At 38.8% G+C, this 27,788-nt stretch overlaps 1 protein-coding gene across 1 annotated transcript in view; it reads left to right on the top strand.

Moving 5' to 3' along the window:
• Nucleotides 1-10,946: 10,946 nt before the first annotated feature.
• ephx5 (epoxide hydrolase 5) overlaps nt 10,947-27,788 on the top strand; it is a 36,843-nt gene continuing 20,001 nt past the window's right edge. Inside the window, exon 1 of the mRNA XM_039738226.1 lies at nt 10,947-11,097. Within this exon, the coding sequence (XP_039594160.1) occupies nt 11,069-11,097 (29 nt within the window). The 5' untranslated portion in view covers nt 10,947-11,068. The remainder of the gene's footprint in view (nt 11,098-27,788) is intronic.

Below are 27,788 nucleotides of genomic sequence, written 5' to 3'. Positions count from 1 at the left end.
TTGGAGAAAGAAAAAGAAGAACAGGAATTGGAGGTTAGTACATTTGAAAGAGACAGTACTGCTGCAATAAATTATTTCATCGAAGGTCGCGCACGGCAAAGCAAGCATCTTGCGTGAGGCAGGAACAATCACTGCGATACGTGTTCCCATGTTTATTAACGCGCTTTAACTCCTATCATCGTGAAAATAATATCACATATAGATCTCAGTATTTTAATCATTCAGAGAGCTGTACTGTAGTATTATGAATGTAATGGATTCTGTGTTCTGTCAGAGGAAGAGAAAGCCCTGAAGCACATAGTGATTCACACACATTGAGCACATAGAAGATCAATTACAAAACAAAACATTTAACGTGCTACTTTAGTTACGATGAGATTTGAGAAACTAGTAAATTAAACGATGTTATGATGAAGTTAATGATGTTCTACTTTAATGACAAAATAAACTATGTGATTAAAGTGTAAATTTCGAAATTAAAGTTGACATTTCATGCTTTTTTCCCCACTGTGTGCCTATTTTTTTTTTCTCTGTATCCTAATAAGCTTTCATATGACACACAGACAGTGGGGCTACAACTCGCCTTTTTACAGCGACTTTGAAATCTGACAACTTCTTTTTTATTTCGGGCAATGTGCCACTTTATGAACTTGAGCTTTCGAGTTTCACCGACACGCTATGTCACTTGATCAACTTCCTTTTGTTGTTTATACCACTTTTTAAACCAACAAATAGTATGTTATTCCTTGCCTCCACTTGGTATTTGCTGAAATTCTTCTATTTTCTCCCGTGCTTTTGCCATTGTCTTTTCACAGAAGGCTGAGCTTAAGGGCTGTTTATATTGATTTGCATATTCAAAGAGACGTAATTCTGGGAGGAGTTGGGGCGGCACAGCAGGCACATGCATGTGTGTTACTTTTCATGCTGACCGGGATTTATGAAACGGAAGAACGTGGAAGCTGGCATTCACAAAGATTTATTCATCTGGATTTTTTTGTGCGTACAAACATTTCCGCTTTTGTGCTTACGCCATGTTATAGTGTGAATTCTATGCACAGCGTTATGCATGAGGCCCCAGGTCTGCTGACTTGCAAGACCCCAAGTGGCTAACATAACCTGCCTATGTACAAATGGCAAAAACTAAATTATATACAACTCCAAAATGGATGAAGCAATACAGATCCAGTGTCTTGGGTTTGAGTCCCATATCCTCCTGTGTAGAGTCAGCACATTCTCTTCATGTCTGCATGGGGTTCATTCCAGTATCCACAAAGATGTGCAGGCTAGGTTAACTGGCTATTCTAAACTGGCAGAGTCTGAGTGTGGATGTTTACATGCTATACAGTCGCTATATACACTGTATATATAAGAATATACATACACACAAATAGACATACTAGCTGTGTTACCTGGCTTTGCCCAGGAAATTTGATGAGACAATGGGTTTCACTTACAGTGCCATAAGTTAATCACATGTATCAGAAGTTCTATGTAACTAAATACTTTTATGTATACAATATTTGGAGGGTTTTACCAAATCTAATATTATTGTCAGGAAGTGTGGTGTAATCGTTAAGGCTTTGGACTTCAAACCTTGTAGTCCATATATGAGAATGTATATTACAATGGAGTAGCTTGTGTGGGATCTGTTAAGTTTTAACTTACACCATTCCACTTCCCTTGTCTTGGATCCAAGGACACCACAATATTGAATCACAGTGGATTGAATTTGATTATTTTGACATTGGTCAACAGAAAAACAGATCACTGCAAAGTGATTTTAATTAACTACAAACATAAAACACAACACAACTGATAGCATAAGTACTCAGCCTCATCAAGTGAGAATTTAGCAGATGCACCTTTGGCAGGCATGGCAGCTTTGTGTCTGTGTGCACAAGACTCTCTCTACATTGCAGATTTCCCCACAATGTTCATTGCAAAACTGCTCAAGCTCTATCAGACTGCATGGGGATTGTAAGTTTGAGGTTAGGAGCACACGTTGATACAGCGCATTGCCGCACCCACCACATGACAAATCAGCGGAGGATCCCAGATTAGGACCAGAGTGCAGCTGAGCAAACAGGCTTTTATAAGTCCACCCTCAATTTATCAATCAGATTTAGATATTGACTCCAACTCAGCCATGCCAGGATAATAATGTTGTGTTTGAGCCATTCCTGTATAGCTTTGCCTTCATGATTGGGGCCATTGTCTTGCTTGAAAAAAAAATCTTTTCCTAAGGCACAGGTTTACTGTAGACTGTATCAGGTTTTCCTTCAAGATTTCCCTGTATTTTGTTAACTCGTTTTTACGCTCTATCCTCACAAGCTTTGCAGGACCTGCTGTAGAGAAGCATCCCCACAGTATGATGTTGCCACCACCATGCTTCCATGTGTGTTTTTGATAATGTCCAATTTCTGGTTTATGTCAAAAATGTAATTTAATTGGATGGCCAAAAAGCTCAAATTTATTCTCATCAGACCATAGAACCTTTTTCTAGTTGGCTTCTGAGTCTCCAATATGCCTTCTCGGAAACTCTAGCCGAAATGTTGTATGTGTTTTTTTTTTTCAAACAGTGGCTTTCTCCTATAGAGTCATGGTTGGTGAAGCACTTGGGGAACAACTACTGTCTGCACAATATCTCCCATCTTAGCTACTGCAGCTTGAAACTCTTCCAAAGTTATCATAGATCTCTCGGTGGCCTCCCTCTCTAGTCTTCTTCTTGCACACTCACTCTGTTTTTGTGGCTGGTCTGCTTTAAGCAGATTTACCCTTTTGGCATATGCTTTCCATTTTTTCACGATTGATTCTTGGGATATTCAGTGACTTGGAGATTTGTCTCCGTCTCTAAACTTGTGATTTTTCAATCACCTTTTCACCGAGTTGCTTGGAGTGTTCTTTTCTCTTCATTGTGCAAGTTAGGCCACCACACTCACTCACTACAAATTGGACCTTCCAGATAAGCTGCCTTTAAGTATGGCCAGGGAGTCTCAAACCCCAGGCAGGTGATCTCCACTAAACTAATTAGGGGAATTCTAAAGCCAATTGGATCCACCAGTGATGATCTAAGTGGGTTGCATTTCATAGATCAGTTATTTTGTGTTTTATTTTTGTAAATAATTTTGCAGAGATGTTTTCAATTTGATATTAACGAGTTGTTTTCTTTTGATTGGTGTCAAAAAATCCTACTGTGAGTCAATATAAAAATAAAATGTGAAAACTTCAAAAGGGGTGAATAATTTGTATAGGCACTAATACAGGCTGGCGCTGGGAAACACCAAATTTTGGAACTAGGTGTTGGCGACCCTGGGGAGTCGGCAGTTGTTTGGAACCAATGCATCCTCGTTTAGAGCTCCTTGCCATTAGATATAATGGCGCAGTGGAGTGGTGCACAACAAGCGTTCGCTGTGAAAGCCTTTTATAAGAATGGTGATGGTATGACTGCAGAGAAAAGGGAATTTCAGCATCATTACCAGTTTGGACAACATGATCGTGTCCAGTGTTCTCATGCGATGACAACATGGGTGCGTAATTTCAAAGAAATGGGTCCAGCCTTAAAAAAGAAGTCCCCAGGTGGGACTGCACACGTCCTGCAACCATTGCTGAACTAAGAAGAAGGATTGAAGAGGGAATCGCTGGCATTCCTCTTGACATGTTACGTCAAGCAATGCAGTTTCCACAACAGGCTGTCAGAATGTGTCCGTAGAAATGGACAATATCTTCATTATGTTTTCTTCAAAACATAAAATGAATATTGATTATCATTATTAATTGCATATCCTGTAAAGTTCATCATTAAATGTATTTTGTGATGTGTTTATTTGTACATTGAACATAAATTGAAAATTCTGCATTTTCCTGCACCACCATGCATTCATCCATAAAGCTTATCCTGATATATAAGCACACAAATACAGCTATACAGTAGAGTTGTATGATGGCACAGTGGTTAGTGCAGCTACCTCAAAGATTCAGGAGACTCAGTGTGAAAACTGGCTTGGTTTGGATTGTTATCTGTGTGAAATCTACACTTGAGTGCCTCATTGACTAATTGTCACTTTAAATTAGAAATGGTTCTCAATTAATTTTCCCATAAAAAATAAAATATTGATATTGCATATACAGTAGTACAAATAATCAAAAATGATTATCATAACCAGATATAGTAATATATGAAAAATAGATATTTTTTATGTTTAAATGAATTGCATTATGAGAAGGCAAAGTTTGACATGTCTGCTCATATTGTGTGAATGAAAGTATTGCATTATTTGGGATACTTCTGACACCTAGTGGGAATATTTTTATTATATTACATTACATTTGATGGCTTTACCATTTTTACAAAGTGTAACAGATTCAAATTAAAACTTAACCTCGATATCAATTTCAAATAAATTTTAATAAGAGAAGCACTTTCTAGTGAAATGATTGGGCTTGGGGTCTTTTATAACACACACATTATCACATTTTCAAGGAAACTGAAAGTGACAATTATCTGTAAAAAAGACTAATCTGATCTTCTTCTTCTTTCGGATGTTCCTGTTAGGAGTCGCCATAGTGGATCATCTTCTTCTATATCTTTCTGTCCTCTGCATCTTGTTCTGTTACACCCATCACCTGCATGTCCTCTCTCACCACATCCATAAGCCTTCGCTTAGGCCTTCCTCTTTTCCTCTTCCCTGGCAGCTCTATCCTTAGCCTCCTTCTCCCAATATATTCAGCATCTCTCCTCTGCACATGTCCAAACCAATGCAATCTCGCCTCTCTGACTTTGTCTCCCAACCGTCCAACCTGAGTTTGCCCTCTAATAATGTACTCACTTCTAATCCTATCCATCCTTATCACACCCAAAGCAAATATGAGCATCTTTAACTCTGCCACCTCCAGCTCTCTCTCCTGCTTTCTGGTCAGTGCCACCATCTCCAACCCATATAACATAGCTGGTCTCACTACCTTCCTGTAGACCTTCCCTTTCACTCTTGCTGATATCCATCCATCCATCATCCAACCCACTATATCCTAACTACAGGGTCACGGGGGTCTGCTGGAGCCAATCCCAGCCAACACAGGGCGCAAGGCAGGAAACAAACCCCGGGCAGGGCGCCAGCCCACTGCAGCTTGCTGATATCCGTCTGTCACAAATCACTCCTGACACTCTTCTCCACCCATTCCACCCTGCCTGCACTCTTTTTCACCTCTCTTCAACAATCCCCATTACTCTGTACTGTTAAACTCATCCACCTTCGCCAACTGTACTCCCTGCATCCTTACCATTCCACTGACCTCCCTCTCATTTACACACATGTATGCTGTCTTGTTCCTACTGACCTTCATTCCTCTCCTCTCCAGAGCATATCTTCACCTCTCCAGGCTCTCCTCAACCTGCTCCCTACTATCACTACAGATCACAATGTCATCAGCAAACATCATAGTCCACGGGGACTCCTGTCTAATCTCGTCTGTCAACCTGTCCATCACCATTGCAAATAAGAAAGGGCTCACAGCCGATCCCTGATGTAATCCCACCTCCACCTTGAATGCATCCGTCATTCCTACCGCACACCTCACCACTGTCACACTTCCCTCGTACATATCCTATACAACTCTTACGTACTTCTCTGCCACTCCCAACTTCCTCATACAATACCATAGCTGCTTTCGAGGCACCCTGTCATATGCTTTCTCCAGGTCCACAAAGACGCAATGCAACTCCTTCTGGCCTTCTCTTCATACTTCTCCATCAACACCTTCAGAGCAAACATTGCATCTGTGGTGCTTTTTCTTGGCATGAAACCATACTGCTGCTCACTAATCATCACCTCACTTCTTAACCTAGCTTCCACTACTCTTTCCCATAACTTCATGCTGTGACTCATCAATTTTATCCCCTTGTGGTTACTACAGTCCTACACATCCCACTTATTCTTAAATATTGGCACCAGTACACATCTTCTCCACTCCTCAGGCATCATTTCACTTTCCAAGATTCCATTAAACAATCTAGTTAAAAACTCCACTGCCATCTCTCCTAAACACCTCCATGCTTCCATAGGTATGTCATCTGGAGCAACGGCTTTTCCATTCTTCACCCTCGTCATAGCTGTCCTTACTTCCTCCTTGCTAATCCGTTGCACTTTCTGATTCACTATCTCCACATTACCCAACCTCTTCTCTCTTTCGTTCTCTTCATTCATAAGCCTCTCAAAGTACTCTTTCCATCTGCTCAACATACTCTCCTCACTTGTGAGTACGTTTCCATCTTTATCCTTTATTACCCTAACGTGATGCACATCTTTCCCAGCTTGGTCCCTCTGTCTAGCCAATCAGTATAGGTCCTTTTCTCCCTCCTTAGTGTCCAATCTCTCATACAAAAAGACTAATGCGATGCTAGCGTTAAGTCACTTTGGCAGTCTTTTTAAGTTGTGTTTTGAGTGCGGAATTCTTTTTTTTTTTTTAAACCTAACTTGCAGTATGGTGGCTGATCTAGTGGCACAGTAGTTAGCAATTTTACCTCACAGCTCCAGGGGCCTAGGTTCAATAATCAGCTTGCTGTGTGTCAGGATGGACTTTATACATTGTATTATAGCCCATGTGAGTTTTTTCTACACTTTCCGGTTCACTACAACATCTCTAAGTGGTGCGTGTTAAGTTAACTGACAACTGTAAATTATGATCGAGTGTGCCCTGTGGCAGATTAGCATCTCATCCTAGCATGGTTCTTTCTTTTCACCCAGAGATACTGGGATAGACTCTGGTTCCCCATGATCCTGGAATGGAAAAAACAGAGTAATTTACCTTACGCACTAAATAAATGAAGAAAGTACCAATGCCTGATATCTTTTTTTAGACTCTCCCCTGTATATAGCTACAACCCATGAAAAGATAGGACCTATTTAGAGGTAAACATAATAATAATACATTTTATTTAAAGTGCACCAGACAGTCAATAGATGTGTCTGAGGTAAACAAGAACTTAGCATCGTATTTAACAAGTATTATTTCTGAGGATCGATAGTACTTGCGTTTCTGAACCATAAAAGGCTCAAATGTCAAAAGTTTTTGTTCTGCTTCCCCCTTCAATTGACCAAAGTCTATCCTATTTCTGACACTGTCCTAACTACGGAACCTAACATGTTTTGCCTATCTGGAATCAAACCTTGTCCTGTAAAACAGACACAAGAGCAAACCATCCATCTGGACTAATGAAGTCCATCTAGAACAAGTGCTGCTTATCTGCTGCAACTCAGCTGGTACCTACATTTGAAAAAAATAAAAATTGAAGTAGCCAAAGATATCTACCTGTGTAATAAAAGATGTGACTTATAAGCCCTACTACAATTTGTGCCTTCTAGTACATGTTTCTTGATTCAGTAGCCAAAGCAACAAGAATGCCAAAAATGTAAAATCAAATATTAGTGAATGTGTTATGCTAGAGCACAGTATCCACAATATGTGTATGGACAGACCAGAGCCCCTCATATTCTATATGCAGAATTGCATCATAACAAGACTTCATCTTCAAAAATAAGCCAAGGTCCAGACAGCCTTTGACATTGACAACAAAAAAATGTTACTATTGTGGTGCAGTCGGCATGTAAATGTTTGTCAGTTATTGTGTTTTTGATTATTTACTTCTCAAAACATCAAAAAAAAGACAAAAACTGATTATTCACTTATTGGTCACAACCTTCACCAGGAAAAGCATTTTGAAAAGATGGGATTATTCACTTCTATATATTAGAAACAATAATTACACAGGAATAAGAAATACCCTACAAAAATTAATGAAAATTTTTAAAACTTTCCCTTAAACAGTGCACACCTAACCACACACCAGAAGTGTAATTCCAACCCACTGTGTAATATTATTTATTATTAAAGTTATTTTTGGTAGAGCAAAAGTTGACTCTATCTTGACTGAACTGCATAAACAACAATGACAGGAAACCTATTTCATCCTCAGAAAGAAATTTGTTATGATTTGTTTTTTATTTATAATGTTTATCTCTTTTTCTAGAGATATTCCAGCACCTGGAAGTGACTCTAATTAGAAATATGACAACAGTCCCAGCGATGACCAAAGTGTGTGTACAGTTCATCTGGAAAATTAAACAAATTGCAAATATGTAGAAATGTTCTGAATTTAGAAAAGCAGAGGCGGGAGCCCAAAGGACAGCCATTTATATAAAATTACACTATAACTAGACTGGAATGGGTGTACAGCAGGTTACACTGTTATTAAAAGGCACTTGTGCTCTGGTTTGATTCAAGTGTTTATAGCATTTTGTGCAAATTTGAAATGCTGGCACCATATTTGTATGGAGATTTCTACAGAACGTATGCCATTTGATTGACTAGAGTTTAAAAGATTGTCCTAGTTGACCATTGCAGTTAGCTGTAAGTTTTTAGGTTTAAAATTTCACAAGTCCTACTTTGTGGCAAGCATTATTACACTGGGATTGTAGACAGAGTCAGAGACTCTGTCACTCAGTCTGTACCAGTAAGGGGAAGTATGGCCAGGGAGTGTTGCTCATGTTCTCCCTGTGCACCTTAATCTGACACTAACACCAAATACCTAATGATTCAGAACTCAATGAGATTTGGTTAGTAGTACAGAGGGGTTCATTTCTGTTAATTGTTCCCTTAAAACAAATGACACCTTCCCTACTTTATTGAAATACCTTATATTTAATTTCTGGCAAGTGCATGGTTTTGACCTCCTCACAACCACATTTAAAGAAAATATTTTTGTGCCATTCAGACAGCCCTCTGAAAATTGCATCTGGGAGGAAATGTTTTCTCTTTTGTGAAAAATTACTTTTTTTTCCATACATGTGAGGTGGATTGACAGGTTTAAATTTGCCCTCGATGAGTGAGTGGAAGTGTGCCAATTGACTGAATGTCACTTCATCTAAGGTTGGTTCTTATAGGTTGAGACAGGTTCTGTCTATAGGTCTATATGATACTGAGCACAAGAAGACTGAAAGTGTTCTTTTGTGAAAGAATTGTGTACCTGCCTCTGTCTTGCAGTTGTTTGAGGGTATGTTTTAATTTAAAAATAAAAAATTACTTGCATTAGGATCAATTCAGTAGCATTTCCTGGGTGCAGCTAAGATGGTCCCCGGCCTTTCTCTTCTGTTCTCTATACTTTTGGCAGTGGATGAGTCCGTGGGAGAAACACCCGCAAAAAGGGGAGGTGGATAATATTGCATAGAATATATACCATAATATTGTCAAACCCATTTAAAATTCAGAATTGTGGGATTTGTTTGAGGATTGTGGGATTTGATTCAGGGTTGTTTCCCTCGGCAGCATTGGGCACAAGGCTGGAACCTACCCTGGCAGAGCAGCAGATAATTACAGGACACACTCATGCACACATTATCTGCATTATAGTCACAGCTCTAGAGTCCTAGGTTTGAATCTAAGCACTTTCATTATCTGTAAGGCATATGTATGTTACCTCCCTATGTAGAGGGTCTGGGCAGCATGGTGGCGCCATGGGTGCACAGCTTCCTAGCAGTAAGGAGACTGGGGTTCGTGTCCAGAATGCTCCCTGGAAAAGGTATACATGTTCTCCTTGTGTGCATGTGGGTTTCTTCTGGGTGCTTTGTTTCCACCTACTATCTAAAGATATACAGGTTAGGTGGATTAGTGTTGCTAAATTGGCTCTGATGAGTGTGTGTGTGTGTGTGTGTGTGTGTGTGTTTGCATTCACCCTGTAATGGGCTGGTGCCCCATCCTAGTGTTGTTCTTGTTGTGCACTTGATGATTACTGGGGTAGGCTTCAGATGCTCCACAACCCTACCCTGTATAAGTGTTTTTAATAATGGATGGATGTAGTGGAGCTCGATTGGAACAAACTTGCTGCAAAAAAGATAAACTCTCACAGTCAGAAGTTCAGATAGTCACTTGAATCAACAGAGTTCTCCTTTGGCTCACCTGGCAATGATGGTTGCCAATCCAAATTCGCATTCTGGGTATTCAGTGGGAACACACAATGTACGAAGCACAGCTTGAATGAAGAGACCTAGGACAGGTGCAGGTTTTTCTCTTTCTGATCTTTCTCCCACATCACAAAGACATGCACTTAGCTTAATGTTTCCTATGATAGACCATCTCCTGCAACCCTGAAACTGGAGAAGGTGTTTCAGGAAATGGATGTAAGGCCAACACAACCTTCTTAACCCCCTCACACAAAATGCATAGAATACAACTGGGGTTTTTGCAAGTATTGCTACACCCAGTGTGAGAATCTCCTGTGAAGATATGATGAAACAGGTTAAAAAAAACCCCTAACAGTACAGCTGGGTTCCAGACCCCATTTCTAAATTTGTATTTTTCTGCCCCACCCAGCCAAGTTTCAGTTCCCTCCCTACCTGGAAAGTGATGTTCAGGTTTCCAAGACAAAGACTCCTTATCATAGATTTAATCTATTCTGACCTGCACCACAAATCCTATCTCCAGACAAGCTTCAAACTTCTAACACTGCACTTACCAATTGTGTCGGGGTTGTTATGCCACACAGCGGTTCTATGCAACTTCTTCCAGCTGAGCCCAACTGGATTTTGGTACCAGGTGCTTCCAAGTGAACACAAACCCAGGTGTCTTCCTCTTGGGCAAGATTTTTTTCTTTCTTATCTGAGTCGATTTTGGACTGTTACACGTCCTAAATACGTGCTGTATGTCTAAGGACTTCATGGGCATGCAAGCCACTGCAACATGTCGCGATCTTTCATATTGTATGTTTCACATGTACTTTAATAAAAGATGAAAAAAAGTTAAGATCGTAACTATTGTATGCGTCCTCTGACTTTTAAAAATGTACATAATTGCAGCAAACGTGCATGAACATAGTACAGTTAGTACAATTTTAAGAACGTCGTGAGCGCGCAATTACACGGTTCCGCCCCTAGAAGTCGCCAGGACTCACGCAACGGGATTAATAATACAATAGAAAAGAAACTGCGCACGAAGGCTGGCAAAGTACTTTAGCCGTCGAAGGTTGCTGTGTGTTTGTACCAGATTCTGCAACGATTTCATCTCATTTTCTGCTTCAGCCATGTATTCGCGGATCATGGATGGCTTCAAGTGAGTAAAAGCATTAGGAACTTTTCACTTGCGGTTGTATTTGCACGTCGCGTCCTACGTTTTAGTAATGCTTTTAAGGTGTGCTGCTCTACATGTGTCCGCAGGATCCTTTTTGTTGTGGTACATACAGTACTATTACGCATGCCTTGCTGCCATCACTGTTTATTTATACTTAAAACAGGTGAGTCATCATAACCAAAAACCTTCCCATATAAAAACACACAACTACGAAAACTTATTTTATTGTCTCGCACTTTTTAGGATTTTATAACCGTATCGACACAGTTTTCTTATCATTATTTTGCAGACCGAAATGACTTTAGACTTTGACAAGTGATTAATCAGCTTTCTCGTTACATCGTTGCGGCAAGCAGAAACAGCTTTGAACTTGCAGCACGCATGCGCCCTACGAGAACGACCCGAGCCCGCCTGTTGCCTCGGTTTGTACGCGAACGAAGAAAGTGGGCGTAGTCATTCTCGATTTTCCAACGTGCGATAGTAAGACAGAGTTGCCAAGTTGGGGGAATCCCCACATTTTTCAAACAGGGTCATGGGTTGGGGAAGGTTTTTGAATGAACAAATATATAGTTACCTAAAAGTATGTTTGTTTTTTTCTCCCCCACATTCTTTTCCACATTTTCTTCCTCAAATTTCTCTACCCCCACATGCTTCATGAAACCTTCATTTATTAATAACTTTTATACTGAACAACCGTCTGTTATTGCTTTGCCGGATAATCTCAAAGTTTATATATAATTGGGTAGGGGTCAGAGTGGTCTGGGATTGATGGGCCATCTGAGAGTGACAAGCATCTCCTTATTGTGTCCAGTTCAGTCCCTCGTCCCTTTGGCAGAAATGTCTATCAAACATTGAAATCAGTTAAGTTTTAGGATCAGAGCTGGCACAGAAACCAATACTACTCACCCTGTTCATTTTTTTAACTTTATTAACTAGAGTCAGAGTTCCAGCAAAGCTCAAACACAAATGTCCAGCTTTTATTAGCTTTAAGAGTTCTGTGAAGTTGTCGGCTTAGCTTTGCAAGATTAGAATCGAATCACTTGAATATATTTTAGTAAAACAATTACCATTTGAAATGACATCTCCAAAAGTATCAAGCTACAGGCAGAAATTCAGCAGTAAAAGGAGTACTGAACGAAAGTTTGTAGGTAGTGTCTTTATTATTTAAATGGTTTAAACAATTCCTTTGCTTTTCTGTCATTTTTTGTTAATGAAACAGTGATTATGTATTATATTTTGGAATAAACACTACTTTGAGTTGCTTCATTTTGAATTAAAACATTTTATCAGATAATTAAATATTGCCTTTACAAGTGTAGTGGGGTTTATATGTTATAATAAATTTATATGCAGTAAGTTAAACTTTAATTTCACTATGTTTTTTTATTAACATTATGGTTTGTCAAGTAAAAAATGTTATCCTGTTTTGTATAACAAAAGGTGCCCATCATTTGTTAATATCATTCATGTGGCACAAAACATGCAGATGGTATACAGGAATGCACATTGAAAGTCGTAAGAGTTTTTTCATAAGAATAATTTAAAATGTTTTGCTAAAACTGTAGCCAGAGCTTGTTAGCTAATCAGCTTTGGCAAAATAATTGACTTGTACAAGTGACAAATCCTTTCTTTCCTTTCTAATAGGACAGTGTTCTATTTTATTTTTTTTACACAACATTTATTATACATGTAAATTACTAAACAGTACATTATTACTTAGGTTTTCAGAATTTGGGATATTCTAAGAATGGACAGAAACTGGCATGATGATAGGGGGGACTTTGACTGTAGTACCTGGCAACCCAGTAGTGAGGTCTGCCATTGAACTGAAGCTCTGTGGGTCAGTGCAGGAGGACATACTGCTGTCTGGTCAGTCAAGTTCGAAGCAGATTGTGCCATTAATTAAACATGACACTTAATTTAATTAAATATATGAGATATTTCTAATATTTATAGAATTTCTGTGAACTTCATGCAAATAATTTGGTTTGGAACAGATAACCATTTCACAGTCGGTTACATTTTTTTTAAAGATTTTACAGAAATTGAAACTTTATCATAAAAACAGTTCGGTATACTAGAAACCATGTTACCTGCCTCCCTTCGTTCTCCTTGTTATCTGCAGCTCACTGATAATTAACAGCTAGCAAAAAATAAAAATTTTAAGCTTCTGTATCTTAACAAGATAGTGAACTAAAATGAAGACAACAAAGCATTTGTGCCTTTAGCTTGGTAATCAGATTCTGATTAAGTAATCCGTCCAATAATTAGTTTGACACTTCTGCTTTAATGTGTCAGTTTGGTTTGGAAAAATGAAGGAGGCTAGCTAGGCCGATGAAAGGCATAAAAAATGGGGAAGGAAGGAGGCTAGTGGTAATTCAATTGAGTAAGAGAGGACATGTGTTAACATTGGAAATAAAGGGATTTTGTTTGAGACAGAGAGAGAACCATATATTTTATTTTATTATTTATAATGTATTTAGTATTTTTAACCATATTTTTACTTTGCATAATATTATATTGCTATTTATGTTTGTGTGTTGGTATATGTGTGTTTGTGTATGTATAATGTTTCCTTTTTTGATTTTCTTTTTAATAATTCTTTATCTGACTTTTATTTCATAGTTACCTTTTACTCTGTGTAAAGCACTTTGGTCAACCTCTGGTTGTTTTAAATGCGCTATATAAATACATAAAACCAAATAAATAAACATAGGATTTAACAATATAAGAACGATTCACTGCAAATTACTATAAAATACTTTGTAAATGGAAGATTTTGGCATGTCTAAAACTAAAGTAATGGTACAGTAGCAAGACTGAGTTAGTGTGGCCATCAGTGTCTCATTGTGGTTCACATACTCCTCAATATAGTAACTTACTAATTAGTTTCAGTTTGCTTTATTAGAATAACCTTTTAAAATAATGGCTTTGAAATGTGCTGCTTCCTTGTTTAAAGGCAGGCCCTTCTGAGCACATCTTATAGAAGGTATTACGTGCCACCTGCATATTAGTTGAATGCCATGTGTGTCTGTTATTGTTAATCTGTTTCTTACTTCCATTCACACTGGAAAAAACTGTCTTTGTCTCAGTATAATTAAATTAGACATGTTTTTGGATCGACATTTGGGTCATCCAATCAGACATCCCACTAAATAGCAAAATAGAAATTCTCCAGGTATTATAAAAGCCTAGGGAGCACATGCTGAAAACAAGCAATTAATCAGAGCAGTGATGAGTGAAGAAGTACAATACCGGGCAGTCCCTCTTCATAGGCCAGAGGGTCACTTGGTAAAACCGTAAGTGAACATTTTATTCTTGGAAAAGGATGTATGGCACAGTATAGTACTTAAAAGAATGAGATAATGTTAGAAACAACTGTGGCAGAAATTGACTTCCCTGGAACACAATCACTTACAGCAAACAATACAATTAGCCTACAAAATAAATGCTGTAATAGTTCATTCTCCACCTGTATTGTTAACATTTCAAGGACATGTACATCAATGAGGCCATTTTGGCTACCAGATATTTAAGGATATAATAAATATTGCAAGTACTACTGTCTCAAGGGTCAAGGAGTTTGGATTTGAATCCCACACATGGTCATTTTCTATGTAGAATTTGCATGTTCTCCCACCTTTGCATGGATTTTTTTTTCTTTTCTTTATCGGTACTCTTGTTTTCCTTCCACACCACCATAGCTGTTAATGTTAGGCTGACTGGCAAGTTCAAATTATTCCTGTGAGATAGTAAGTGTAGATGTGTGTGTCTTTCAGTAGGCCCTGCGGTAGGCCGCTAAAATAAGCACCAGTCCCCTGTGAATCTGAATTGGATTAAGAGGGTTAGAGGTTGCTATGTTATAAATATTACAAATCTTTAAACATGCTTGTAGACAAAGATGTGCAAAATCTTCCAGTGAAATTCATTACTTTTCCACACCTTTTCATTACAGTCCTGGGTCACAGGGAGCCATACCCAATGTCAGTCTCATTGCAGGTACCAAGTCTACACAAGACTGCTGTCCTTTACAAGGCACACTCAGGATCCATCCATCCATTTTCTAACCCGCTGAATCCGAATACAGGGTCACGGGGGTCTCTGTCCATCCATTTTCAAACCCGTTGAATCTGAACACAGGGTCACGGGGGTCTGCTGGAGCCAATCCCAGCCAACACAGGGCGCAAGGCAGGAACCAATCCCTTGCAGGGTGCCAACCCACCGCAGTATCCACAATCATGAATGTGAAAAATATAGTTATTACAATATTTTCAAGTATTGTAATAGAGGAGCACACCATGCATCTTCTGTGCATACTCCAATTTTCCTTCTACATCCCAGAGACGTAGCTATTAAAATAACTGGTGATTTTAAATTTGATGAGTGTGAGTGTGGAACTGTTGGGCCTTCTTTTGTTTGTTCCTGCATTGCCCCTGAAATTTAGATAGGCTTTAGCTTCCCATGACCCTAAGCTGGATTAAGTGGATTCAGAAATGTTATATTATGTCATACATCTCTCAATTTTTTAAATATCAAAGGGTGCAATGAAACAACATGAAACAAAAAAAAAAATGAAAAGGTTAACATCCTCTTACAAATGAAAAAATTCATTCTAACAAAATGCCCATCACCATATTATGAAGGTGAGCCCAGAAAACTTATGCAAGAGCATCATTTTGGCTGTTTATCCTGACAGTCGACCTTTTATGGTCAGTACTCGGAGATTATGACCGTAAGTAACAATGGGGATGTAGACTAGTCAATCGAAAGCTACATCAACAAGTCAGTTACCACAGTCTGGTAAAAAGGCTACAAATCTGCTTCCACTGCACTGATTCTTTGCTTAGTCTCTTGATCACCTCTTCATTCACTGGGAAATAAAACCCCTGAAAGGCATGCACTTTTTCAGTTGAGGCAGCAGCTCACCACTTAACTGATGAGAACAAATGACTCTTTCCCAGGAGAGGCCCATGACTTTAGAGTTGGAAGTACTGATTTGCATCCCAACTACAGTATATCGCATTCCACTAAAAACTGTTCTGTTGCACACTGGAGGTCATAGCTTAGTGAAGCCAAGCCAAGATGACAACATCACCTGCAAACAGCAGAGATTCATTGGGTTCTGCACCTGTGTGCTCTCTAATCCTTGGCTATGTTTTGCTGTCCTGTTCATGAAAATTGTGAACCAGAGAGAGGAGAAAAGATACAGCTGTGGCAGAGTCCAAGGCCAACACAGAACAACCTCAATGCCAAGTGTGTAAGTCCAACACTTTCTCTTTGCTGAATCCACAAAGCACGTATAGACAGGGTGAATAATTGTTCCATTGCTGCAAGGCCAGGCTAGAACCTGGATTGTTCTTCTTGGCTTTGTGGTTCATCTGCTAGGTAAAGTGATGGTTTCATTGTCACAGAGTAGGTTTTCCCAATGAGGCTGAAAAGTACAAATCTTTGGGAAACTGGAACACGCATTCTCTTCTTCCTATTTTTAAAAACGGGGACTACTTCTATTACTGTAGTCTGCTAGACCACAGGTAGTGACCCTGACTTCCACACAGTCTCTAGAAGGGTATTGTTTGTCAAACCACCAGCGCAATACACAGTGCTTTCAGCATTTCTGGTTGGGTGTCATCCAACCTGGAGTATCCCTAGGAAAGCCCACACAGACACAGAGGGAATGTGCAAACTCCACACAAGGAGTGCCATGGCTGAGATTTTAACCTAGGATTCTAAAGCAGTGAAGCAGAAGGGCTAACCACTCTGCCACCTTGTTACCCCGGACTGAAGTTAGAACTTTATAATTTTAAAATTAGATCCATAGTTATGTCCTGTTTTTCAAAACAAGGTCTTTAACATGAAAAGGGCCGATCCCTTAAGCCTATCCCAGCAAGAATTGGGCAACAAGAAAGAAACAACTGCTGGAAAGGGTGCCAGCCCATTGCAGAGTGAACATACACATACCCCAATGCCAGTTTAGCAACATCAATTCACATACATTTAATCCGATTAAAGTTTAGTGTGTTTATTACAGCTGTTTTAACAAAGGCAGATTGGTAATGCAGAGCTACCACTCCTGCCTTTCAGCACCAGGCTCCGTTTGGGGTTTGCATGTTCGCCTTGTATATTTATGGATTGGGTGGTATCAGTGGTTGTCAATGAGTTTACTCACTCATAAATGTTGTCCTCAGTTCTTTTATTACCATATCTTCAGGAAGAACAACTCTTCATTCACTAAAAATTGATAAGTGGTTTACGTTGCTTCAATCTGCTCTGCCAAACACTGTGCCTTTTTCAATTTTTGAGTATTTTTTATCATGTTGGCATGGCTCTTTTAAAAAATCTAAGACTTTTATCTATACAAGGCAAAGCTCTCACTGACTCACTCATCACTAATTCTTCAACTTCCCGTGTAGGTAGAAAGTTGAAATTTGGCAGGCTCGTTCCTTACAGCTTACTTACAAAATTTAGTTAGGTTTTATTTCGAAATTCTATGCATAACGGTCATAACGGTCAACAACGTCCACCATGTTAAACTTTCTTATTTATGGCCCCATCTTCACAAAATTTGGTAGGCAGGTTCCCAGCGCTAACCGAAACCGATATATGTACTTATTATATGTACTTATTTCGGTGGTATGACGCCACTGTCGGCCGCCATATTGAACTTTCCAACGGTGTTTGTTACTTATGGGCCCATCTTCAAGAAATTTGGTACACTGGTTCCCAGCGCTAACTGAATCCTACTTATGTACATATATACTTCCATAGCCTGCAGCTTGGTCACCATGTGAGGCGGCGTTGGGTCCCCCATCCCCACGCCTCCCACGTTGTTGGCTGCCTGCCTATATAAGGCCGTCCGTCGCTCTGGTCTCTTCATTCTCTTCCTTGCTTTGCCACGGGATTCACGTCTCCCTGCTGATAACTACAGACTTTTTATTTAATCCATGGCTTCTCCACTGTTTTATTGTTCGTTTATTACGATTATAGTTATTGTGTAGATATTTTAGCCTTAGTTTACATTGGGTACCCATTTCCTTTATCATTCCAACCGTACCCGCATTAACATGTCTATCGAGGTGATCACCATCAATCAAAGAACTGTCACTTGCCGAGTGGTTTCCATGCCCGGAGATGGCACCTGCCTTTTCCTTTCTCTTTGTTACATATTGCACGGCCATATCAGGCTCACTCTTGATATCCGGAGGAACATTGTGTCTTATGTACTGAATGACTGGGACAGGTTCAAGGTGTGGACTGATGACGGTACAGGAGATAATTATACTACACAGGAGCACTAGAAGAGTGAAATGCGTAACCCCTAACCTACACTGTGTGCACAATTATTAGGCAAGTGAGTATTTTGACCATAACATCATTTTTATGCGTATATTCCAACTCCAAGCTGTATTAACTTGAATGCTTATTGGATTTAAGCACATCAGGTGATGTGTATTTGTGTAATGAGGGAGGGTGTGGCCTAAGGAGATCAACACCCTATATCAAGGTGTGCAGAATTATTAGGCAGCTAGTTTTCCTCAGGCAAAATGGGCCAAAAAAGAGATTTAACTGACTCTGAAAAGTCAAAAATTGTAAAAAGTCTTTCAGAGGGATGCAGCACTTTTGGAATTGCTAAGATATTGGTGTGTGATCACAGAACCATCAAACATTTTGTTGCAAATAGTCAACAGGGTCGCAAGAAATGTGTTGAGAACAAAAGACGCAAATTAGCTGCCAAAGATTTGAGAAGAATCAAGCGTGAAGCTACCAGGAACCCATTATCCTCCAGTACTTTCATATTCCAGAGCTGCAACCTACCTGGAGTGCCCAGAAGTACAAGGTGTTCAGTGCTCAAAGACATGGCCAAGGTAAGGAGGGCTGAAACCCAACCACCACTGAACAAGAAACATAAGTTGAAACGTCAAAACTGGGCCAAGAAATATCTGAAGACAGATTTTTTCAAAGGTTTTATGGACCGATGAGATGAGAGTGACTCTTGATGGACCAGATGGATGGACCTGTGGATCAGTAATGGGCACAGAGCTCCACTCCAACGTGGAGGTGGGGTACTGGTATGAGCTGGTATTTTTAAAGATGAGCTAGTTGGACCTTTTGCATTGAAGATGAACTCAAAATCAACTCCCAAACCTTCTGCCAGTTTTTCGAAGACACTTTCTTCAAACAGTGATACAGGAAAAAGACCATGATTTTTATGCAGGCCAATGCTCCATCACTTGCATCGAAGTTCTCCACTGCGTGGCCAGCCAGTAAAGGCCTTAAAGATGAAGGAATAATGACATGGCCCCACTTCCTCATCTGACCTAAACCCTATCGAGAACTTGTGGGCACTTCTTAAGCGCTAGATTTACGGGGAGAAAAACAATACACCTCTCTGAAGAGTGTCTGGGAGGCTGTAGTCACTGCTCCACAAAAAGCTGATCGTCAACAGATCAAGAAACTGACAGACTCCATGAATGGAAAGGCTTATGACTGTTATTGGAAAGAAGGGTGGCTATATTGGTCATTGATTGATTGATTGATTTTTTAAATGTCAGAGATGTTTATTTGTAAATTTTGAGGTGTTTGTTTATTATTCTCACTATAACAGATGAAAATAAACAAGTGAGATGGGATAATTTTCATTTTTCCTTTAGTTGCATAATAAATCTGCACACTAATAGTTGCCTAATAATTGTGCGCACATATGTATTCCCCTGATGATGTTCACACTCACATTTCCGTTGTGAAACATTCAGGTTTCAGGTTTATTAACATTTTGGATTGACTGATAGCACTGTGTTTGTTCCATATTAAAATGAATCCTCAAAAATACAACTTGCCTAATAATTCTGCACTCCCTGTATAGTTCTGCATGTGAGTTGATGGCTGCCGCTGAATTGTTAAACTTGTAAACTTTCAAGTGTACCGAAATGGCCAAATATTTTACACCTTTGGACAACCGCCAATGCCTCTTAAACATCTTAGACTCACAGGTGACGATTTCAGTAGTGGACACTTTGATGTTTATGAATGTTTAAACTCTCAAAAGCTGGATGTGAAGTTATCAATGAAACTGGTTGTATGCTTACAACGCTTGACAGATGCCGAATGTCCTGCAAATACTGTCGTAATTGAAACAAACCATGAAACTCAAACCGATTATGACAGCAGCAATCCAAGCTGTGAGATTTGAAACAAGATTACTGTTCACATGGCCAACTGTACGTTACATGCTCAAGAGTAAGCTCAGCGCACAGCTTGGTCATATTACAACGGAGGGCGAACTGACAACGTGGCATACAAAGAGATCCTTAAAAAATAATTATTGGTATATTTTCCCTCAGTTTAAAAAGGTTTACTTTTCTTCTTAATAAAAATTTTAAGGCAGTACTTTGCGCGGGTATTTTGCTAGTTATAAATATGCAGTGTTATCAGCTCATTTCAGATGTAGTGCTCTTTTCAGCATGCTGGTACTCCGCATGAATCTCTTTCTCTAGGCTATGCAACAATACAGAACGTACTGTCGAAAAGCATACACCATTTAGGAAAAATAATCATGTACAGTATCTGTCTACAAGCCATGGAAGAACATAACTGGTGAAGAACTGCAGAAGCAAATGTAGGATAATAAGCAAATAATAGGTTCAGCGAGGGGGTTTACAAAACTCTACCCATGGCTACCAATGCGAGCAGAGAAGTAAATAAGAAATGTATTCTTATCTCAAGAAAAGAGTTTCAAGAATCACTAAAGAAATGTCACTATAAGTAATTAATTTTTAGATTTCAATCCACAATTTTGAAAATATTAAACACTACCATTAGTGTGCCATATTCTGTTTTCTCACCTCCTTGATATCCAGCTGGACTGCTATTAGCACTCAATACCTGTTAAGAAGCCCAATGGGAATGGGTCATTTTATAAGGCCAACAGTAGAATCTCTGATATTGACTGCAGTTGAAAACAGTTGGATGAACAATTTGGGTTTAATACCTGGGATATTTGCAACTTTTCAGACAGTAAAATCAAAAGAGAATTTACCAGTAAAGCATTAGTGTCTGATTTCACCATTTCACAGGTTTATGCTGGGTAAGCAACTACAGACACATACAACACCTCAGGTGCATAACTGTAGGGTTTTTAATTTAACAACAGGAGCTTAAAGCACTTAATGTATCTATGTTGCTTGACTTGTACTGTAGCAAGATACAGTGTCTTCCTGCCGTTATTGTTGTTACCTTTGAAAAATCGTCTCTCAATCATTTTACATCATCATTATTTGTTAAACTTCTTTTTGAGATGATGCATGTGCCTCCCTTATCAATTATCCTTTCAGAGGCTTGGCCTTAGTTAGCTTTAATCATTTCTTTAAGTATGAAATCATAACCAAGGAGATTTCTGAGGCTATAAACATGTAGAATCTAAAGTTTTGACCTGTTAATTTCAATTTCTCCTGTATGTCGCAATGGATTTGTCCTTGAAGCAACCATTTTTCAAAGTAGTATTGAGATAAAAATAGAACTGGTGGTTTAACCACCGCCTGTTTATCTTCTGATTACATCCAAAGATTACCTTCATGCCATGGTGTGGTGCAACTTTGCAGTGCTTTTTCACAGATGGCCTCAGTTCTTCTGTTAACTTTGCTCCCAATAATGTGTGTGTACAGGGGAGAGTTGAAGGGTCAGAGCTGTAACTGTAGCGTCTGTGTCAGTTTGACAGTTTCCTTCTGTTAAAGACTCAGTTATGTGGATGAAGTTAACAAAAACATTGAATTGATTAAGACATTTTTCATCATTTGATTTTACTTCACTTTCATGTCTTTTAAATGTTATATCAAATAAAGAAGATATGGATGCTCATCATTATAAAATTAATTCTTAAGAAATGTTTATCATTATTTGTAATACGGTACATGGTTAAGGGTCACAGTTTCAGATTACAGCCCAGTACCATGCTGTGAAGCTTTGAGCAATTCATTGACCTTTTCCATTTTTACCTTGTGCTATTATAAATTACTTTTTATAGTGCCTGTTATGGTAAAGACCAGCTGAAGGTGCTTAAAAAAGAATATGTCCATCCATCCATCTATCCATTATCCAACCCGCTATATCCTAACTACAGGGTCACGGGGGTCTGCTGGAGCCAATCCCAGCCAACATAGGGCACAATGCAGGAAACAAACCCCGGGCAGGGTGCCAGCCCACCGCAGAAAAAGAATATAATGCAATAAAATATTAAATACAGTAATTTATATAGTATTTTCTTGTGTTTTGTTTACCTTTTTTCCTTGTTGCAGCTATCAACATTTGTTAGATAATCAACAATTTTAGTAAACATATAGATAGTGTGGAAGTCAACCCCAACACAGACCGACACAGTGACACAAGTCCCAAAAGCACACACTTTTATTTTTCTTTTGCTGCCCTTTACAACACAGTGCACAAATCAGCAACAACACCACTATCGCTCAGTCTAGTTTCTTCTCTTTGCTTTCTTTTCTTCTGCCACCTCCACTCGTCTCCCACAAGCTTTGTCCTGCACCTCCCAACTCTGGCTTCCCGAATGGAGTGAGGCTGGCCTCTTTTATAGAGCTCCAGGTGCACTCGCTTCCTCTTGCGGCAGCACTCCTGAGCGTGGCGGAAGTGTTGCAGCCCAGGGCTCCGGGACTGTGCAGGCGCCCCCGTGTGGTGGCCACAGGCCCCAGCAGGGTTGAGTTTCCAAGCTGAAAGCCCATGGCCCCGATGCAGTCCAAGGGGTTTGCCCTCTTGTGGACATGTTTTCTCCCCCAGTACTTCTGTTAGAAGGGTGTCCCGACCAGTCAAGGCCCCAGCCATCTGTCACAATAGATACTTTATTGAATACAAAGAGAAATTTCTATGTTACATGCAAAAACTGTACATATTGTAATCTCTGAATGGTATAGTAATTATGGAAAAAAATTAGTAACGATTAAATTATTAGAATGACTGAGCGGTTATTGGAGGTGTGTCATTTAAGATTTTTTTTGGTAAGGATGGATAAATTTACATCTAATTTTATCCATTTTATGATTTTATTTTTAAAAAGTATAAGTTGAAAGTCTCAGAGAGAGACTGTGTTGCAGCCCTCATCATGTGCATCAAAGTATCCTTTGTCTCCTAATAATGCGCATTTGTCAAAACAACATTTGGATGACTGGACCTATAAATCAGCCAAGTTCTGCAGTCAATGTTTTGTTCTAATGACCTTGACATGTTTAAAGCTTTTGAAGGAGGAGGTGAAAGATTAAAATTTGTTACTCGTTCTGTTGTCACTGTTAAGAAAAAGAGCAATCTCTCTTGTCAAGGAGCAGATATTTTGGGGGAGAAAAATCAAATATAACACTGCATGAAAATGTTTGTTTCAAGTATTTCGGATTTCAGAGGTAATTTGCTAATGAAGAAGAGAAGAAGAAAGTTTGAACAGACTCTGTAAATGTGAGCAGGCCCCCAAAGACTTTGAATAAATATTTGCATAACGTTACAATAAATGTATTTTTTTTTTAATTTAAAAGGGTAACTTAACATTGGCCCGTAGAAAATAATTTGAAGAATACATTTTTCATTGTCCTCTGACACACATTGATTTCATTTCCTCTGGACACCTGATGTTTTCATCAATTTGTCTATTCAGTCATCTAATATACACAGTTGGTTTAAAAATAATGTAACAACATCATATTCCCTGTGCATTACAGTACTGCCTTAAGTAAGGAGTAATGTAATCATTTTGGCCCAGTTACAGAAATTCATGTATTAAGATAGCATGTATGTGTTTCGAATACTCTTTATATAACCATTAAAGGAAATAAAAAGGATCAAATAATTATATTCCCTTCTCAGTAGATCATTCAGAATGTACTACTGATGGTTTAGGATATCAAGTTGGCCTTTGTCACCAAAACAGTAACTTTGTATATTATAAGTGATGATGAACTTCTCAGAGGTTTATTTTTTTGACCTTTTTTTTAGTTGCTTTCTTTTTCTTTGTTGTTAACTAGCAATATTTCAATTATAAAGTTAATAAATTTTATATTTTCATAATAATGTTACTTAATAAGTGAACTGCAGTGAAATTTATGAGTTTCACTTTGCAAAATAAATAATCACTAAAAATATGCTGTTTCAGGACCAGTGAAATGTTTGCCGTTGAGCAAGGAAAGAAGGTGTTCAGTACAGTATATTGTATATAAAAAACGTTTCCCCTTTATATTTTCATCTCATCTGCAACCAAATGGTTGTGCTGACACAGAGACTACAACTCCCATCTGGCAGCAGTGCATTGGTATTGACAGGCAGCCACATTTGCTACTGTTCACAAAGTATAAATATCTCTTGCAAAAGTGGGATCTCATCAACAACCGCAGCTACAGCATTTCATTTGGATTTAGTCTTTTGTTTCATCATGAGATGTGTTTAGCCATGTTAAATTTGCAAAAGACACTTCCCCACCTATTTATTTTCTTTGGGACCTTTTATGAGAAGTGTGCAGGTCCAAAAGGGTTGCACAGTATTCCTTACATTCCACAAGTAAAAAAAAATGTTAAACATTCGAAAGAAAACATATTTTTGTGATGTTATTTTTTATATAACCTACATTGTGAGATTCGGACTGCTAGAAAAAACAGTGGCAGCATAGTGCATGTTGGTGATGCATGCAGATAGCAATTTCAGTAACTGTGTGCACATAACAATAAATCTGAAATGAATTGAGGACCGCACACTTTTTTATTAGAGCAAAACTTTACATTTTTGAAAACCCCAACAGTGCTGTACACTTGCAACAAAGCTAAACTGTGAAGAAATCGAATTTAAGCATTATTTTTTCATGTGTGCTGTTGTTCAGAATACTGTATGGTAGAAAGAGAACAAAGGAGGATTGTGTTCTTGCATTTTACTCTCTCTTATTGGTACGCATTTATTCAGGTCCGTTTTATGATGGGGCAGTTATCATTTTAGGCTTTGATATACATTTTTGTGTATGTGTAGCAATTTTAAATCGGCCTTGAATTACCTTTATAACATTACCTTCCATGGCTCATGCCTGTACTCATTGAAAAATGCCTTATTGCTGTAACAATATCAGTTATAGAGAAGATGATATGGTAATTGTCATAACAAATGTCAATACAAACATACAGTGCAAGGTCAGAAATAATATTAATTCAACAACAGCTCACCTGCTGCATGGCTGCACTCGGGTCCTAATCTGGGATCCTGACGTGGTTTGTCATGTGTTGGATGCCACAACGCGCTGTATCAGTGCATGCTCCTAAACTCTATCTCTCTCGTAAGTGACTAATTTAAAACAAATATACTGTTGATGTTAATCGAATTATTGTAGACAACTGTCAGATTCAAGAAGCTAACTTCTTTTATGACACAGCTTTTGTATAAGTACTTGAATGAAATCTCCTAGCCCTGCAAAAGTAGAATAAATCCACAGTGAAAAGATGGTGACCACTGATTTTAGAAGCAGTGTATACCACCCTCTCCTTCTGTTTTCTGTCATCGGCATGAAGTTCTTGTACAAGATGGTCATAGAGAAAGTCAAAGCACTCTTTCTGGTAAAAAGAAAAGACAACTCTTTCTCAGAAGGAATAGCTTCTTCTTGATCATAACCAGTGCTGGATTAACCATATAAGCAAAGTAAGCACATGCTTAGGGCATCAAGGGTAAAGGGGGCACCACGAAAATGTTTCATGGCCGGATTTATCACATAAATTACTATATTCATTTAATTTATAGCCATATTCAAAATTTAATGAAAAATGAATAATGCTTTCCTGTACCTCCCTATGCCGTCACTGTTCGTAGATGGCTCCTTACACAGTGCGTTCTGCATACTGGTGCCATCAACGATGGGGAATTCCCGTAGGAGAAAATTATTAAGATAAAAATAAAATGAAGCATGCAAAAATAAATATTATTTTCCTTCTTACTATAAGTATGTTTTGTTTAATTTCGAATTTTTGCTAATAAAGTAAAATTTTATTTTCTAGTTTGTTATTGTTTTAATATTTTGAATTACTAGTGTAAGGGGGCACCAGAATTACTTAGTGTTTAGGGCATCTAAGGGTCTTAATCCGGCCCTGATCATAACAGATGTGCTGACCTGTCATGCCTGTGCTAAAAATGGTGGTGCCCAGGACCTTGAAATATGCCACTTCCTCTGGAATGACACGTCTTCAAAGAATCAAACTGTCCAGAAATTTACAGGAAGCATTACTGTCAACAGTAAGGACAGATATAAATCAAGGAAACATTTGGCCAGATCACCGTGTTCTGACCTCTCTCATTGATAAATTCTCCAAGATCCTCATTCTTTACAAGGTTATTTACAAATAACAAAAACTAGAAATCAAAGCTCAGTTGATGGACCTCCATTTACAGTAGGAGAATGAAGATGTGTTGTCTCTGAATGGACATGAGGACATGTCAGGTCTTCTTCTGAATTAGTAGATGATTACTTTTAATTTATCAGGAATCAAAGAGAAGGTTTAACTGAAATGCTGTGGAAACCTTTTTATTTTGAAGTACTTTTTCAAAAGCAAAGTCGTAGTAGATGTTAAAACCTTCAGTGAACACAGACCAGAAATAGTTATAAGAATCAAAAAACATTTCAGCCAAAATTTTCTGCAACTTTTATTCAAACGTTTTGTTTCGTTTTTGATAAGAAAAGTGTAGGATAAGGCGGCATGGTGGCGCAGTGGTAGTGCTGCTGCCTCGCAGTTAGGAGACCCGGGTTCACTTCCCAGGTCCTCCCTGTGTGGAGTTTGCATGTTCTCCCTGTGTCTGTGTGGGTTTCCTCCGGGTACTCCGGTTTCCTCCCAAAGACATGCAGGTTAGGTGGATTGGCGATTCTAAATTATCCCTAGTGTGTGCTGCGGGTGTAGGTGTGTGTGTCCTGCGGTGGGTTGGCGCCCTGCCCGGGATTGGTTCCTGCCTTGCGCCCTGTGTTGGCTGGGATTAGCTCCAGCAGACCCCCATGACCCTATGTTCGGATTCAACGGGTTGGAAAATGGATGGATGGATGAAAGTGTAGGATATTTTATTTTAAAGATCAGTAAAGAGGACATTGCCATGTGCAATGTCAGTAGTGTTACTGTGTTTAGGGATGTAGTATGAGTTACAAATTGATCAGCTGATGCATTCTCAAGTAAAGTTGGTCATAGACACACACAGACATCCGGGGATGCCTGTAACACCTAAATCTGTTGATATTTAATTTGAAGTTAACATTTTCATACATTACAATGCTTTCTATGTTTTAAAAAAGTTAAGTTTTAACATTGGAATATGTAAACGGCAATATTCAAGTGTATAATAAGAGCTGTGGCAGACCAAAGGAGGGGCTTATCAGGCAAATGAGAGATGATCATAGGTGACAATATGTGAACTACCCACCATGTTAGTAAAAGTTTTGTTCTGTTTGGTACATAAAATAAAAATTAGCCTGTATGTTTAAGAGTATTTATATTATTAGTAGTTTTAAGAATGTCACTTCTAAATCTGCCCTTGTCTGCGTGGGTTTTCTCCGGGTGCTCTAGTTTCCTCCCACAGTCCAAAGACATGCAGGTTACGTGAATTGGTGATCCTAAATTGTCCCTAGTGTGTGCTTGGTGTGTGTGTGTGTGTGCTCAGTTGTAAAGTTTGCTAAGCTT

This window comes from Polypterus senegalus, chromosome 16, assembly GCF_016835505.1.
Source record: "Polypterus senegalus isolate Bchr_013 chromosome 16, ASM1683550v1, whole genome shotgun sequence".
In the NCBI taxonomy this organism is placed as follows: domain Eukaryota; kingdom Metazoa; phylum Chordata; class Cladistia; order Polypteriformes; family Polypteridae; genus Polypterus; species Polypterus senegalus.
This window is presented reverse-complemented; position numbering and strand designations above follow the sequence as displayed.